At 57.9% G+C, this 13,064-nt stretch overlaps 2 protein-coding genes across 6 annotated transcripts; one reads left to right on the top strand and one right to left on the bottom strand.

Annotated features, from left to right (window-relative positions):
- Positions 1-524: 524 nt before the first annotated feature.
- Positions 525-5,441, bottom strand: LOC116580949. Of its 4 annotated transcripts, none has more exons than XM_032327858.1 (6): positions 5,010-5,441; positions 4,311-4,395; positions 3,905-4,055; positions 3,595-3,625; positions 3,380-3,437; positions 1,306-1,459 (listed from the first exon to the last, which is right to left on the bottom strand). In XM_032327858.1, the coding sequence occupies exons 1-6, from the start codon at positions 5,420-5,422 to the stop codon at positions 1,424-1,426; spliced, it is 774 nt and encodes a 257-aa protein (XP_032183749.1). In that variant the 5' UTR covers positions 5,423-5,441; the 3' UTR covers positions 1,306-1,423. The 4 variants fall into 4 exon arrangements, 3 of the variants coding, with proteins under 3 accessions (XP_032183747.1, XP_032183749.1, XP_032183748.1); XR_004281838.1 differs by having other exon boundaries at positions 1,373-1,459; positions 3,100-3,437; XM_032327856.1 differs by lacking the exon at positions 3,380-3,437 and having other exon boundaries at positions 525-1,459.
- Positions 5,442-5,522: 81 nt separating this feature from the next.
- CDIPT (CDP-diacylglycerol--inositol 3-phosphatidyltransferase) lies at positions 5,523-8,890 on the top strand. 2 transcript variants are annotated; one of them, XM_032327867.1, is made up of 7 exons: positions 5,523-5,632; positions 5,723-5,857; positions 6,558-6,711; positions 7,065-7,146; positions 7,434-7,446; positions 7,547-7,628; positions 7,811-8,890. In XM_032327867.1, exons 1-7 carry the CDS (start codon positions 5,590-5,592, stop codon positions 8,079-8,081), a joined length of 780 nt encoding a protein of 259 aa, XP_032183758.1. In that variant the 5' UTR covers positions 5,523-5,589; the 3' UTR covers positions 8,082-8,890. The 2 variants fall into 2 exon arrangements, with proteins under 2 accessions (XP_032183758.1, XP_032183759.1); XM_032327868.1 differs by lacking the exon at positions 7,434-7,446 and having other exon boundaries at positions 7,811-8,079.
- Positions 8,891-13,064: the final 4,174 nt, after the last annotated feature.

Raw genomic sequence — 13,064 nt, 5'->3', positions numbered from 1 at the left:
TTTGTAACTAGGCTGGTGGGGTGTGGGAAGGTGGGTCACAGAGTGGCCTGGAGAGAGGCCTGGGGAAAGGGGAATGATTTGGGGAAAAGGTGGAGTTCCAAGATGGGACCCGGCGATGTCAAGAGCCCCCTCTGGGCCTCAGCTGTCTCTGTCTATCCCCTGCCCCTTGCTTGACGCTTCTAGGCTCTTTTAGCCAGGAGACAACGGTAGCCGCCTCCCCCACTTGGCAGGACACAAACAGCCCTCCGTTTCATGACCAGTTCACCTAAAACGCACTCTCCTTTCGAGAATGTTTGTATCCATCCAAGTGTGCCATTCTTTTTAATCCCAATTTTTTGGGCCCTGTAAGTATATCCACTGTTATGTGTCTACTAAGTAAGGGTCAGATTTGTAGCATTTCATAAAGAATGAGCTTGTTTTGTACCCTGTGGGGGTCCTTTTCCAGCCTATCTACTTTTGAACATTATAAGGAATTTCGGCCCATTTGTCTAAAGAGTCTCCAAATTAATTGAATTTCACGTCACTCAAATCTCATATTTAAGTATAATTCAACATTTTTTAGGGCACTCCAAAGGACACTGAAATCCTCCGAGGAGGCTGAATTTTAGAACGTGACGCCCACTGAGCCTTCTAATAAATAGCCTGCATTTCTGGGCCCTTATTCTGTGCCAGGCCTGGCGCTAAGCACTTTGTACTCGTTTTTAACCTCTAGGAGGAGCCCTCGAGACAGGGATAATCATTCCCGTTTCTCAGATAAGAAAACTGAGGCTCAGAGACGCGAATGGACTTCCTCAGGAGTCTCGAATAAGCGGCCAGATTCAGACTTAAATGCAGATTCTACCAAGGCGGCTGGATTCCCTTCCGGCTAGCAATGGCTGTGACACGTGTCCCCAGGCATGAGGCCCCAGAGCCCCAAGGAGAGGCCTCAGCACTGGCGTTGATGGCAGAGGTGGCTCCTCAGAAGCCGGGGGGGGGGGGGGACCCTCTCAGATGCCCAAGGCTAGACAGGAAGGGGCTGGAGTGTGGCTAGGAGGCGGAGTTCAGATCCATGAGCTCATCGCCACCAAAAGGCTGACAGAAAACAGGTCGTTAACTGCCCGAATTAAAGCTGTTCCAGTAACATGGACTATGCCATTTCACCCATATGCCCACACATCTGGCAAGAAAAAAAAAAGAGAGAGAGAAGAAAAAGAAAGAAGAAAAAGGGCCGCCCTCTCACATCTCCACCCCAGAGAAGCCACTCCAGAGCCCGGCCTGGGTTGGGAAGAGGGAAGGACCTCTCTCTGTCTTTTTATTAAAGCCTTTGATTTCTGGTGATGTCCTTGCCGGCTGCGGGTGGAAAGGCGGGCGATGGCTCCAGAACACCTGGGAGGCTTTGAGTGTGCTGCTGTTCACGACCGGGAGACCCCAGCAAACTGAAGCGTTAGTGACTTGGGAGCGAGGAGCTCTGATGCATGTTCTAGAAGGACACAATGGGGGAGAACGTGAGAGGCCACGAGCAGCACCAAAGGCTACTGGGTCATCCTCCAGAGGTCAAGCTGCTAAGCAGAGCTCCCCAGAAAAGAGAAAGAACCTTCGGATTCTTTGGCCCCCACGCTCCTGTGTTCTCCTTCTGTCTTTCACCTCCCCATCCAACCCTGCCCCCCCTCCTCTCTCTCTCCACCCAGCACTCCGCACTTCCCACTCACGCACTCACCATCCGTCCATCCACCCGGGGTTTCCACCCACATATCTACCCATCATTCTACCCACGCCACGCTCGACTCACCCATGTGTCTGCCCATCTGTCTCCCCTCGTTCACCCGTCCGCCCACTCAACCCTCTTCCACCTAAGCACTCAGCCTCCATTTAAACTTCTCAGAAGCAAGGGACCCACTGGTTCACTTCTATCCTCCAGCCCCAAAGCAGTGCCAACACATACGAAGTGCCTGATAAACGTTCGGTGAATTTGTCCATCCATCTGTCCATTGACCTACGCCCTCCCACCACTCACGCATTCCCCGACTTGACATTCTGCCCACATCCAACGACCTATCATTCAAGGGGCAGCTGAAAGTTCTGTGGGCTTCCTTGTTCTTGAGGACAAAGAAGGAAAACTCTTTTGGGACCATGGGGTGCCGCCCAGGGCGTGAGAGGGTATCCGCTCAGGATGAAATTCTAAATCAAGTGCATTTGGGAAGGAGCAGAAAACCAGGGCCCTCACAGAGCATCTTGTCCAAGGCCCCCATTCGACAAGTCGGGAGAAAGGCTGACTATCGGGTTGCACAGAGGCTAACTATCAGATTGATAGCAGGTTAGCTGTTAAGGCCCAGGGCTTTCCTGCTACTTCAAGTTGCTTCTGACACCAAAGCCCAGCTGGGAGACTTCAAATGTCCCAGAGGCCCTGGAAGGTCAGCTGCCTGAGGTTAAGAACAGCGGCTTGTTCTCGGCTGCACTGTGCCACTGGTCTTGGTCATGAACACCGGAAGCAGCAGCCCCAGCGAGCTGGCCATCGCTAAGACCTGGCGGACCCAGGAAATACCACTCCATAAACAGCTGCCCTTAGCTCCTTCTCTGCCTTCCCCATGACGCCCTCTCTCCTCCACCAACTCCTCACACGCACAGATTCTTCTGGACTCCCCCAGCCTCAGCACCTCTTCTTGCTTGCTCGGCACCACCCCCAGCCCCAGGAGCGACCACACAGCATTCAACTGCCGACTCCCTCCCGAATCCAATTTCTATCACCAGCCCAGACATCCCCGATGAGTTTTGAAGCCCTATTTCCAACGATCTACATGGTCTTCCCAGGGGCTCCTCACACTTAATCCGTCCAAAGGCGGGAGCACAGCTGCCATGCTCCAGGAAGACGGATGAGGCTGGCGTGACTGACAACAGAGGGAATCAAGGCGAGGAGGTCCTTGGCTCCCATGCCTCCGCACTCCAGCAACTCAGCTGCTCCTGAGCCCACCTTCTCTCCCGCCCTAAGACCATACACGGACATACCCCCATTCGCTCTACTGAAACTCACCTCATGCCTTTGCTCATTCATACAAGCCCTACCACTTGGAATACCCTGACCAACCCATTGTTTTTCTGGAAGATTCTTTCTTTAGATGTCACCTCCACCAGGAAGCTCCATGATTCCTTTCCCTCCTATCCCAAGGCTGGGATAAGCGCTCTTCTTGATGTTTCCAATTCTATCACAGGCATGGATCCAGAACGTGTTGTAACTGACCATCTACTTGACTGGCAACACACTGAACTGTGAACTCTTCAAGGGCAGAGACCGTATCCTTCATTTCTGGGTCCCAGGCTCCTAAAACCGGGCCTGGCATAACCTGTGAACTCTAAATGTTTCGTTAACACAGAAGGGGCTTATCAGTGTGGACTCAGTATATACCTTGTCACGAGGGGATGGCAGGAGGTGTGCCTTAGTACGGGTACGGTTTCTGTCCGAACTAGAGAAGGCAGAGGGAAAGGAGAGGGCTGAGAATTCGGAATTTGAGGATCAGAGCAGGAGAGACTCGGACTACACAGTTTTCAAATCCCCCTACCCTGCTAGGACATTGTCAAACCCTCACTAACCCTAACCCTAACCCTTGAAGCTTCACTCACCGGGTGTCGGTGCCCCGGGTCTTGAAGAACACTGGAAGTAGAGGCCTGAGTCAGAGAAAGTGTTACCCCCACAGCCAGAAAGAGATGTGGCTAGGGAGAAAGGTGCTGAGGTGTTCCCGGCCAGCAGTGAGGAGTGGGTGCTGGGTGAGCTGGAGGGCAGGAGCACAGCGTAGTTCAAGGGCTGGCTGTGAGATCGGGGAGACAGGCTCGGATGGCTGGAAAAGTCAGCTGTGGTTGGGAGGGGTTAGGGACTGGAACTCGGGGTATGGTGGGGTCTCTGGGCACAGTGGTCCTGGAGTAGGGGGGTCACCATGTTTGGATATCTGAGTCCCTCGGTCTTGGGTCTGTTTTTCCTTGGTGGGCACAGAGTTCGTGGGGCAGCCAGCGATAAACAAGGCCTCGTTGGTGAGCTCTGTGCTGATCCGGGTCAGGAATTCCTCAGATCGGGATAACGAAACCTTCTGCAAAAGGGGAAATCACAGGGGCTCAGCCTGGGAGTTCCCACAGGCGAGTCCCGGGTCTGGGGGCCCCCAGGCTGGGAGCTTGGGGTCTGAGGTCCGAGTCCGGTATTGGAGGGCTGATGCTTGAGATTTGGCAGAGAAGGCACTGGGCGTGGGGGGCAGTCTTGAGGACCCCAAGGCCAAAAGTGCTCGGGGCTACGGGCTCAGGGCTGAGGCCAGAGTCTCAAGACTGGAGGTGTGGGCGCCCTTGCTCACCAGACTTCCACCAGAGGGGGCTGCCGCTTGGGACATCCTGCTGCCCTTTTTCTCCTCATTCCTGGAAGGTGTGGATGCCATCTCCCTGCAGACAGACACCTGTGTGAGGCTGAGCAACCAGCCTCTCGCCCCACTTCTCCCAGGGTCCTTCCTCCCACCCAACGCCCTGGCCAGAGGGCAGCAAGCAGGCCTGCGGCGCCCGACCTGACAGACGAGTTGAAATCTTGGGCAGGCGGGACACAGGAAGGGCTAAGGAGCCCCTATTTAGGTCTCAGGGGACGGGGAGTAGGAACCGGGGAGGAAGGCTGGGAAGAGGGGACCAGGGCTGCTGCAGCTCCGTTGCCAGGATATCAGGGATTCTAGAACCCAAAGCGGGGGCCGGGGGAGGGGGCGGCATTTTCCCAGCGCGTCGCATTCGCTCTCTGGTCTCCGTTCCACCTCCCTTTGGGTCCCTCCTTGGGGACGGTGACCCCAACGCCCGAAGTCTGAGACACAGGAGATGACCTAGGGTGGCGCCTGGGACCAAATCCTCCTACCACTAGGAGCGCGCAAGAAGGAACCCGCCCTCGGCCGCCCTCGGGCCTCTCTAGCCGCCTTCTCGCTGCCCGGAGCCGGCGAGAGCAGAAGGGGCCGGAGGTAGGGGGTGGGCGGCGGGGGCGGGGTGGAAACAAACCTGCGGGCTGTACCACATAACCTTACCTCTCGGGGACGCGCAGCCCCAGGTCGCGGGGGCATGTTCTCTCCTTGTCCTTGTCGCCAGGAGGACACACCCTCCGGAGCAAGGACAGGAGGACCATTGGTCGAGGCCTCCTCCTCTTCTGACCTCGCCGTCTCGGTTTCCCCCTTCGTCGGGCGCCGAGGCTTCCCCACCCCTCTCCTCGCCCTGCACTTGGTACGCGCCACTGAAAGGGGCGGAGGGAGGAAAAAGGAAGCGGGCGCGTCTTAAAGGGGCCGCAGCCATTTTTAGGCTCCTTTTTCCCCCCCCTCCTGTTTTGCACCCCCGGGCGCAGCTGGGGGAGACCCGGGCCGCCGCTGGAGGCGGGAGCGCCTGCCCCCGGGGGAGGGCGGGCGGTGCGCGCCCCTGCGCCCGACGCAGCGCGGAGCCGGCCCATGCTCCGGCGGGCGGCGAGCGCGAACGCCGGGGCCGGGCGGGGACGGCGGGGGCCTGCGCGCTGTGGGCGCGGCCGATCCGCGGGGCCAGAGGGCGAGGCCGAGCGGCGGAGCTGGGACTCGGGTGCCACCTCCAGATCGGGCCCCGGGGGGCAAGGGGGCCGCCGCGATGCCGGGCGAAAACATCTTCCTGTTTGTGCCTAACCTGATCGGTGAGTGCTGCCCGCGGCTCCGGGCCGAGCGGGGAGGGCGAGGGGCTGGCCGGGGTCCCTGATCTACTGGCTGCCCCCGTCCTCCCCAAGGTTATGCCCGGATTGTCTTCGCCATCGTTGCTTTCTACTTCATGCCCTGCTGCCCCCTCACGGCCTCCTCCTTCTACTTGCTCAGCGGGCTTCTGGACGCTTTCGATGGACACGCTGCTCGAGCCCTTAATCAAGGTGACTGACCCCTCCGCTCGGCCAGCCCGGAGGCCCAGCCCACCCTCCGTCCCCTTCTCCTCCTCCTCGGGCCCTCGGGGCGGCGGGAACTCGGGAACCCGGGGGCTGCGTCCCTCGCATCTCCGTAGAGCAGAGCGGAACGGCCTCCTTTCCCAGCAGAAGGGATTTAAGCTTTGCTGCCGCGAAGAGCTTCCTGCCAGGGTGTGGGGTGGCGAGACTGGACATGGCCGTGCTGGAGGGCTCCGTGAGGAAAAATGCCTTCACCAGGTGACTCCTGGGGGGCTGCTGTGTGCCAGGCACAAGGAAGAGGGGTTCCAGAGCCATGTTTCGAGGGGAAATGGAGAGGCAGGAAGGATCGTTTCTGCAGGGTCCATTAACTTTTTAAGTCTGGTCTCCAAACCCCCCTGCCAGACCTTCCTGAAGAGATTAAGTCAGCTTGGCTTGAGTCCTGGACCCTCGGTTCCGGGGTTGGTGAGCTGCAGAGCTAGCTTCCATGACTCCTCATTTCATGGGGCAGTGACCCCTGCCCCTTGACCTCACACTCCACAGACAGCAGCAGTCTGTTGGCCTCCCCAGCCCGGGGACGGTGCACATTTTCAATCTTCAGACGCTGCATCAGAGTGATACGCCAGTCGTGGTTCCTGTCACAGACCCAGGGCCCCCTGCGGCCCCCTCCCACCTAACACCCCCCATTTTTCAGGGACCCGGTTTGGGGCCATGCTGGACATGCTGACGGACCGCTGCTCCACCATGTGTCTGCTGGTGAACCTCGCCCTACTGTACCCACGGGCCACCCTTCTGTTCCAGCTCAGCATGAGCCTGGATGTGGCCAGCCACTGGCTCCACCTGCACAGGTTTGCGGCCGGCTGAAGGGGACGCTGGGTGGGGAGGGCTGAGGCTGTGTGGGAGGGGCCGGGCCCTGTTCACAGGTGCATTAAGCAACCCCACCAAGTCTGGATTGCATAGTCCGGAGACTTCCAGATAGAGAAGCCATGCTGGGGGCTTCGGAATGTGATATTCAAGTCCTGACTCCGCTGGGTCATTACCAGCAAGGTGGTTGTGTGGCTTTGGGCAAGACCTCGGTTCCGTCTGCTCTGCCCGGTGGAGGCAATCCCAGCACCGGTCTGACCTCATGGGGGCTCATAGGAAGAGCTGATGCACGTGAGTGGCAAGGAATGCTCATGGATTCCCCCTGCTTCTCCCCAAGTTCTGTGGTCCGGGGCAGTGAAAGTCACAAGCTGATTGACCTGTCTGGAAATCCGGTGCTTCGGCTCTACTACACGTCCAGAGTGAGCATTCCTGCCCCGCCCTGATTCCCTCCGCTTTGGCCGAGCCCTGGGCTGAGCCCTGGTCCTCGGTGAGGGGAAGGCCCCAGGCACAAGGAGGGGACGCCCCAACCCAGAGGAGACCCGGCCTTGGGAAGGAGGATTGGTGGGGAGGGAAGGTTAGCCAGACCGGCCTTCCAGCCGGTTCTCTACAAGCCGTAGGCCACGTGGGCTTGATTCTGGGACCACAGAGAGTGTGGCAGGGAAGCAATACCCTGAGCGCTCTCTTTCACCTTCACTCACCCCTGCAGGCCTCTGTTTCCGGTAGGTATTGGTCCTCCACCCGCAGAAGGCTCGGTCCCCTTGTCCCTTAGCTTGGGGGAGGGGCGGCACTGCTTAAGCGGCCCCTTTGCTCTCCATGCAGCCTGCCCTGTTTACCCTGTGTGCTGGGAACGAGCTCTTCTATTGCCTCCTCTACCTGTTCCATTTCTCCGAGGGACCATTAGGTAGGAGGTGCGGGGCTGGGTGGGAGGTGGGTGGGGTCCTGGCCTGCCCGGGGTGATGATGATGGTGATGATGATGGTGATGATGATGGTGATGATGATGGTCCGGCGCCTGCAGACTCCCGGTCCTCCTCCCCCTCACCCGCATCCCTTTTTCTCTGTATCGCCCGTGCTCCCTTCCGCAGTTGGCTCCGTGGGTCTTTTCCGAGCGGGGCTCTGGATCACCGCCCCTGTCGCGGTGCTCAAGTCTCTCATCAGTGTGGTCCACCTGGTCACAGCTGCTCGCAACATGGCTGCCCTGGACGCGGCGGACCGAGCCAGGAAGAAATGACCCCGGAACCTCCAGCCCCTGGCCGCCCACCTGCCCTGGGGAGTCTCGCCGGGCCATGCGGTTCCCCTCGCCCTCCTGGGAGGGCCCAGGCTCCCGTCTTCCTAATGTGCTGTCCAGCCTGCTGAGAAGGGGATTGGCCTCCGGGCTGATGCCATGTTCTCCGAGATCCTGAGGACCAGTCCCACCCACATTCCCAAGGACCTGGACTTCCAATCAGGGAGGATGCTTCGGAGGCCCCGCCCCTACGGGCAGTGCTCCCGGGAGGCCGGGTGGCTGGGAGTCCGGAGTCCCTGGGACCCGGCATTGGCACACCTGCTGGCTCAGCCCAGGGATCTGGCTTGGCCTGGGACTTGGGACACTCGAGTGAGGGAGATGGGCTAGGGGCTAGGTTTCTCAGAAGGCGGGGAGTCAGACTGTACCCCTGGCCCCAGGAAGCCTGGGGTACCCCAGCTGGGAGAGAAGGGGGCGTGTAGATCCTAACCCATCCCAGTCTCCTGTGTCCAGTCTGTCCTGGCTCTGGAAGCCTCCATGGTAGGGGGGTGGGGTGGGGGAGGAGAGGGCTTCGTTCTCCAGGATTTGGTTTCCTTTGAGATACTCTTGGACCAAGGCCTGATTGAGGGGAGCTGGTGGGGGGGAAGGAAGATCCATCTGGACGCTTTTCTCCTAGTGTCCTCACTGGCTCCACCTGTCATTCCACCGTCACCTCAGAGCGAGGCCCTCCCTGCCCCCCAGGTCTTTGCCCACCTGCTTTACTTTCGTTGCGACATTGTCACTGGCTGTCCCCACTTTTTTGTATACCTCACGTTTTCTACTCCCACCAGAATGTAAACTCCTCGAGGGCACAGACTTTTCTTGTTCCTTCTCTACCCCCACAGTGAAGATGAACCTTAACCTGGTATATCGTAGCCGCTTAATAAAAGCCACGAGCGGATCACTTGGTTTTTTAGAGTGCCGTCCTTAGATGACCTGTGGATTAGTATTATTTTTTAAAGATTTTATTTATTTGTCAGGGAGAGAGAGAGAGAGCTCCTAAGCAGGGACAGAGAGCAGCAGGTAGAGGGAGAAGCAGGGTCCTCCATGAGCAGGGAGCCCAGTGCAGGACTCGATCCTGGGACCCTGTGATCATGACCTGAGCTGAAGAGATGCTTAACCGACTGAGCCACCCCGGTGCCCTGCCTGTGAATTATTTCCTAAAAATTCAACTGCTTGGACCCTGGGCCAGGCGTTTAGAGTTGGGATCCCTGGGGATGGGTCCAGAGTCTGCTATTTTAATACACAGCAGATGATTGATTCTTCCCCATAATGTTGAGAATTGCCATTCCTGTCTTAAGCCATTTTGGGGGCACCTAGTATGTCATAGACATTGTTCTGGGCTTCTGTCCCTAACAGCTACCCCTGCCATCTGAGTCTTCTCTGCTGTCTGGCACCAGCTTGCTTTTTAAGACTATATTCAGCCTCCCATATGCCAGAAACTGAGCTGGGGGTTCTTTGCAGATGTTACTTGTTTCGTCCTTATAATAGTCCCAGAGAGCTGCAATGTAGCAGCTGGGTGTTTGACCTCAGCTCCTGTGCTAGGCCCGGGGATTCCATCAGTCCTCTCCGAGGAGGTCACGGGCCAGCCATGGGGGAGATCATCATGCCCTCTGGGCTGCGCTTGTGGGAGGATGGGATAAGAAAGTGCTGGAACACGGACGTGTGGCCGAAGTGGGTGGGTGTCCGGAAAGCGGCTAGCGATCGGGGCAGGAAGGGTTAATGTGCAAGAGAGGAGTGATTCTCAGCCGGGGGGTGGAGAGGTTAGAGGGCACGCGGAGGGGCTCCAAAATGGAAAGGATCTGGAAACAGAACGGATGGATGTACTGGGACACTGAGTGCCATCGGTTGGGGGTGGGAGAGCCAGCCAGGGCCGCTCGAGGAGCCTAGCAAGGCACTTGGACTTCATCCTGAGGCCACACGGAGCCACTGAAGGGAGCCTTCAAAATAATAGGTCAAATACTCACTCTTAGGGTAGAAATACGAAATCGCACGCGTTGCAGAAGGTGCAGAAGTCGGCCTCCCGCTCTCCCTTCTGCCCAGAGGCGACCACTGCCACCCCTTGACTTATCTGAAGAAACTCCAGGTCTCCACACACGTACTTCCGTATTGTATTTTATATTTTTTTAAAGATTTATTTATTTATTTGACAGAGATTACAAGTAGGCAGAGAGGCAGGCAGAGAGAGAGGGGGAAGCAGGCTCCCGCTGAGCAGAGAGCCCGATGCGGGACTCGATCCCAGGACCCTGAGATCATGACCTGAGCCGAAGGCAGCGGCTTAACCCACTGAGCCACCCAGGCGCCCTACTTCCGTATTTTAAAACTCGTTCCGTGTGGGTAGTGCTCTGCTCTCACGAGCTTCTGTAGTTCCAAGGGCTTTGGGGCACATTCCTTCCTTCCTTGGCCTCCGCCCCCAGTCTAGCCGCCTATTGTGCCCACCCTCGAGAGAGGAAATGGAGGCCCTCAGAGGAGACCAGCGGGCCCTGCCCCTGTGCAGGATGTAGGTAAACCGTCCAAGCCCGGTTTTGGAGAACACTTAGGGGCTACACTTGGTCTGCAGTGGGCATGGAGCTTTCGCTTAAGCCCCACGGCCCTGCTTTCTTGGCTCTCTGGCCCTAACCATTTCTAGTCACACCAGGAGTCTCTACCTTAGGTAAACCCAGCAAACCCTCGAGCTGAACAAGGAGGAGACATGGGCGGGACAGTGTGTCTTCCACGCCAGTAGAATACATGACTGAGGCCGGAGGTGCCTCCTGTGGTAGGACCCCGAGGCTGGCCTCTGCCTTTGGTCCCATAGGCCCAGTGGCCAGACTGAGCCCAGGAGCAAGCAGAGTGACCTGGAGGACAGTGGGGAGAGTCTAGACTGAATTTGATCTAAGGGACATAGCGGGGCTGTATGTTATCATGGTCTGCGTGCTCCCAAAATTCCTCTGTTGGAAGCCAAGACCCGGTGGGACAGCATTTGGAGCCTTCCAGAATGGGAAGCCGTCATAAAAGAGGCTCCAGATAGCTGATGCCCCTTCCACCAGGTGGGGATAAAGCCAAAGGCACAGTTTCTGAACCAGGAAGAGGGTTGTCACCAGAAGTTGGCCATGCTGGTGCCTGGGCCTTGGGACTTCTTTTTTTTTTTTTTTAAGATTTATTATTTGACAGATCACAAGTAGGCAGAGAGGCAGGCAGAGAGAGAGGAGGAAGCAGGCTCCCTGCAGAGCAGAGAGCCTGATGTGGGGCTCAATCCCAGGACCCTGGGATCACAACCTGAGCCGCAGAGGCTTTAACCCACTGAGCCACCCAGGTGCCCTGCCTTGGGACTTCTTATGCAAGGGGTTCTTTTTATCTTTTTTTTTCTTATTTATTTAAAGGCTTTATTTATTTATTTGACAGAGATCACAAGTAGGCAGAGAGGCAGGCAGAGGGAGAGGGAGAAGCAGGCTCCCCACTGAGCAGGGAGCCCGATGCGGGGCTCGGTCCCAGGATCATGACCTGAGCCAAAGGCAGACCCTTAGCTGACTGAGCCACCCAGGCAACCACATGAATACGATTTAAAAACAGCTTCGCAGGGGCGCCGAGTTGCCCAGCGGGGAGCCTGCTTCTCCCTCCCACTCCCTGCCCGTGCTCTCGCTCTCTCTCTCTCTCTCAAATAAACCAAATCTTAAAAGATAAAGGACAGCTTCTCCTATTACCTTACTAGAGTCCGTAAGCTCGTGAGGGGACATGGAGTGGTCAGGAGGGCTAGATTATGCTACGGTAACGTCCCCCTCCCCAGATTCCAGCATCTTAACACCGGCAAATTCTCGGCCCTGCTGCGGGTCTATGATGCGTCAGCTGCGGCTCTGCTTCCTGCCATTTCTCTCCGTGGGACCCCGTGACGGAGGAGCCTCTCTTTGGGACATGGCCCGTCCCCATGGCAAAGGGAAAAGAGAGGACAGCCATGTCCTTTCCCCTTGCATGACTGGCTAGACCAAGTCATATGGCCATGCCTGATGGCCATGAAAGGGGTCCAGAGCTCAGGGGTGAGGTCAGGGATGGGGAACTTCGTTCGAAGTCAGTGGGACAGAGATGTTCTAAAGCGTGGGAATGGCAAAGGTGGTCGCTGAGAAAGAACAGGGTTTGGGGCGACCCGTGATTTAGACAGAGCAGAGGAAGTGGAGGTGGCCAGGTGTGGGCCTCGGGTGGGGAGGAGGCGGAGTGGGCCGTGTCGGGGAGACCAGTATTGGTGATGCTGATCAGAGCAGTTTCCAGGAAGGAAGGGGTGGAGTCAGCGGGCTGAGAAGATAATGGGCGGTAAGGAACGGAACCAAGAAACGGGGCTGCAGGGGCGCCCGGGTGGCTCAGTCGGTCAAGCGTCTGCCTTCGGCTCGGGTCATTATCTCAGGGTCCTGGGATCGAGCCCCGCATCGGGCTCTCTGCTCAGTGGGGAGCCTGCTTCCCCCTCTCTCTCTGCCTGCTGCTCTGCTGACTTGTGATCTCTCTCTCTGTGCCCAATAAACAACTAAAAAATCTTAAACAAAGAAAGAAATGTGGCTGCAAAGGAAAGAGACGGGAGCGGTGGCGGCTGGACGAAGGCAGGGCCTGGCGCGAGCCTGCGTGTTGCTTCCACCGCGGGCCAGAGCCGAGAGGCTGCTCACCTGCCTGGGACAGGGAGCCCCGAGGGGAGGGGCGGGTAGCGCAGGCCAGAAAGGTGATCCACAGAGTGGACGCGATCAGGGATCTAGAGCCCCCGGGGGAGGAGGGCCAGGTCCCCCCTGGGCATAGGAGGAGGCCGGACTCCAGGTGCTGGGAATCTGCTACACCGGCTGCCCGGAACCAGAGGGGCCTCCTGCCCAGCGCGCTTCTATTTTCTCTAAGAGGTGAGAGCAGGTGGGTGGGGACGTGGGAGACGGGGAGACGGTGTGAGTGCTTGCTCTGCAGGAGAGCGCCCACAGGCCCCGAGACGCCGCGTCAGAGGCCCTGGGTCTCCCTCAAGATGTGTTGCCATGAGTTTAAAAGGAGATCCGTCAGCAAGTGGGACGGAGCTCTGCCAGCATCCTGCAGCTAGTCCCAGGCTGCAGAGTGGGCGGAGTGGGCAGTGCTTGGTT

The sequence above is a fragment of the Mustela erminea genome, chromosome 20 (genome assembly GCF_009829155.1).
Source record: "Mustela erminea isolate mMusErm1 chromosome 20, mMusErm1.Pri, whole genome shotgun sequence".
Taxonomy (NCBI): domain Eukaryota; kingdom Metazoa; phylum Chordata; class Mammalia; order Carnivora; family Mustelidae; genus Mustela; species Mustela erminea.
The sequence above is the reverse complement of the archived record's forward strand: the minus strand, read 5'-3'. Positions and strand labels throughout refer to the sequence as shown.

Coding starts and splice junctions, on each gene's coding strand:
- LOC116580949 (XM_032327856.1), bottom strand. CDS start 5,422: ATGGGCCGGCTCCGCGCTGCGTCGGGCGCAGGGGCGCGCACCGCCCGC. Junction 4,396..5,009: donor GGGCTGCGCGTCCCCGAGAG/GTAAGGTTATGT, acceptor GTCTGTCTGCAG/GGAGATGGCATCCACACCTT. Junction 4,056..4,310: donor CCCCCTCTGGTGGAAGTCTG/GTGAGCAAGGGC, acceptor CCCCTTTTGCAG/AAGGTTTCGTTATCCCGATC.
- CDIPT (XM_032327867.1), top strand. CDS start 5,590: ATGCCGGGCGAAAACATCTTCCTGTTTGTGCCTAACCTGATCG. Junction 5,633..5,722: donor GTTTGTGCCTAACCTGATCG/GTGAGTGCTGCC, acceptor GTCCTCCCCAAG/GTTATGCCCGGATTGTCTTC. Junction 5,858..6,557: donor TGCTCGAGCCCTTAATCAAG/GTGACTGACCCC, acceptor CCCATTTTTCAG/GGACCCGGTTTGGGGCCATG.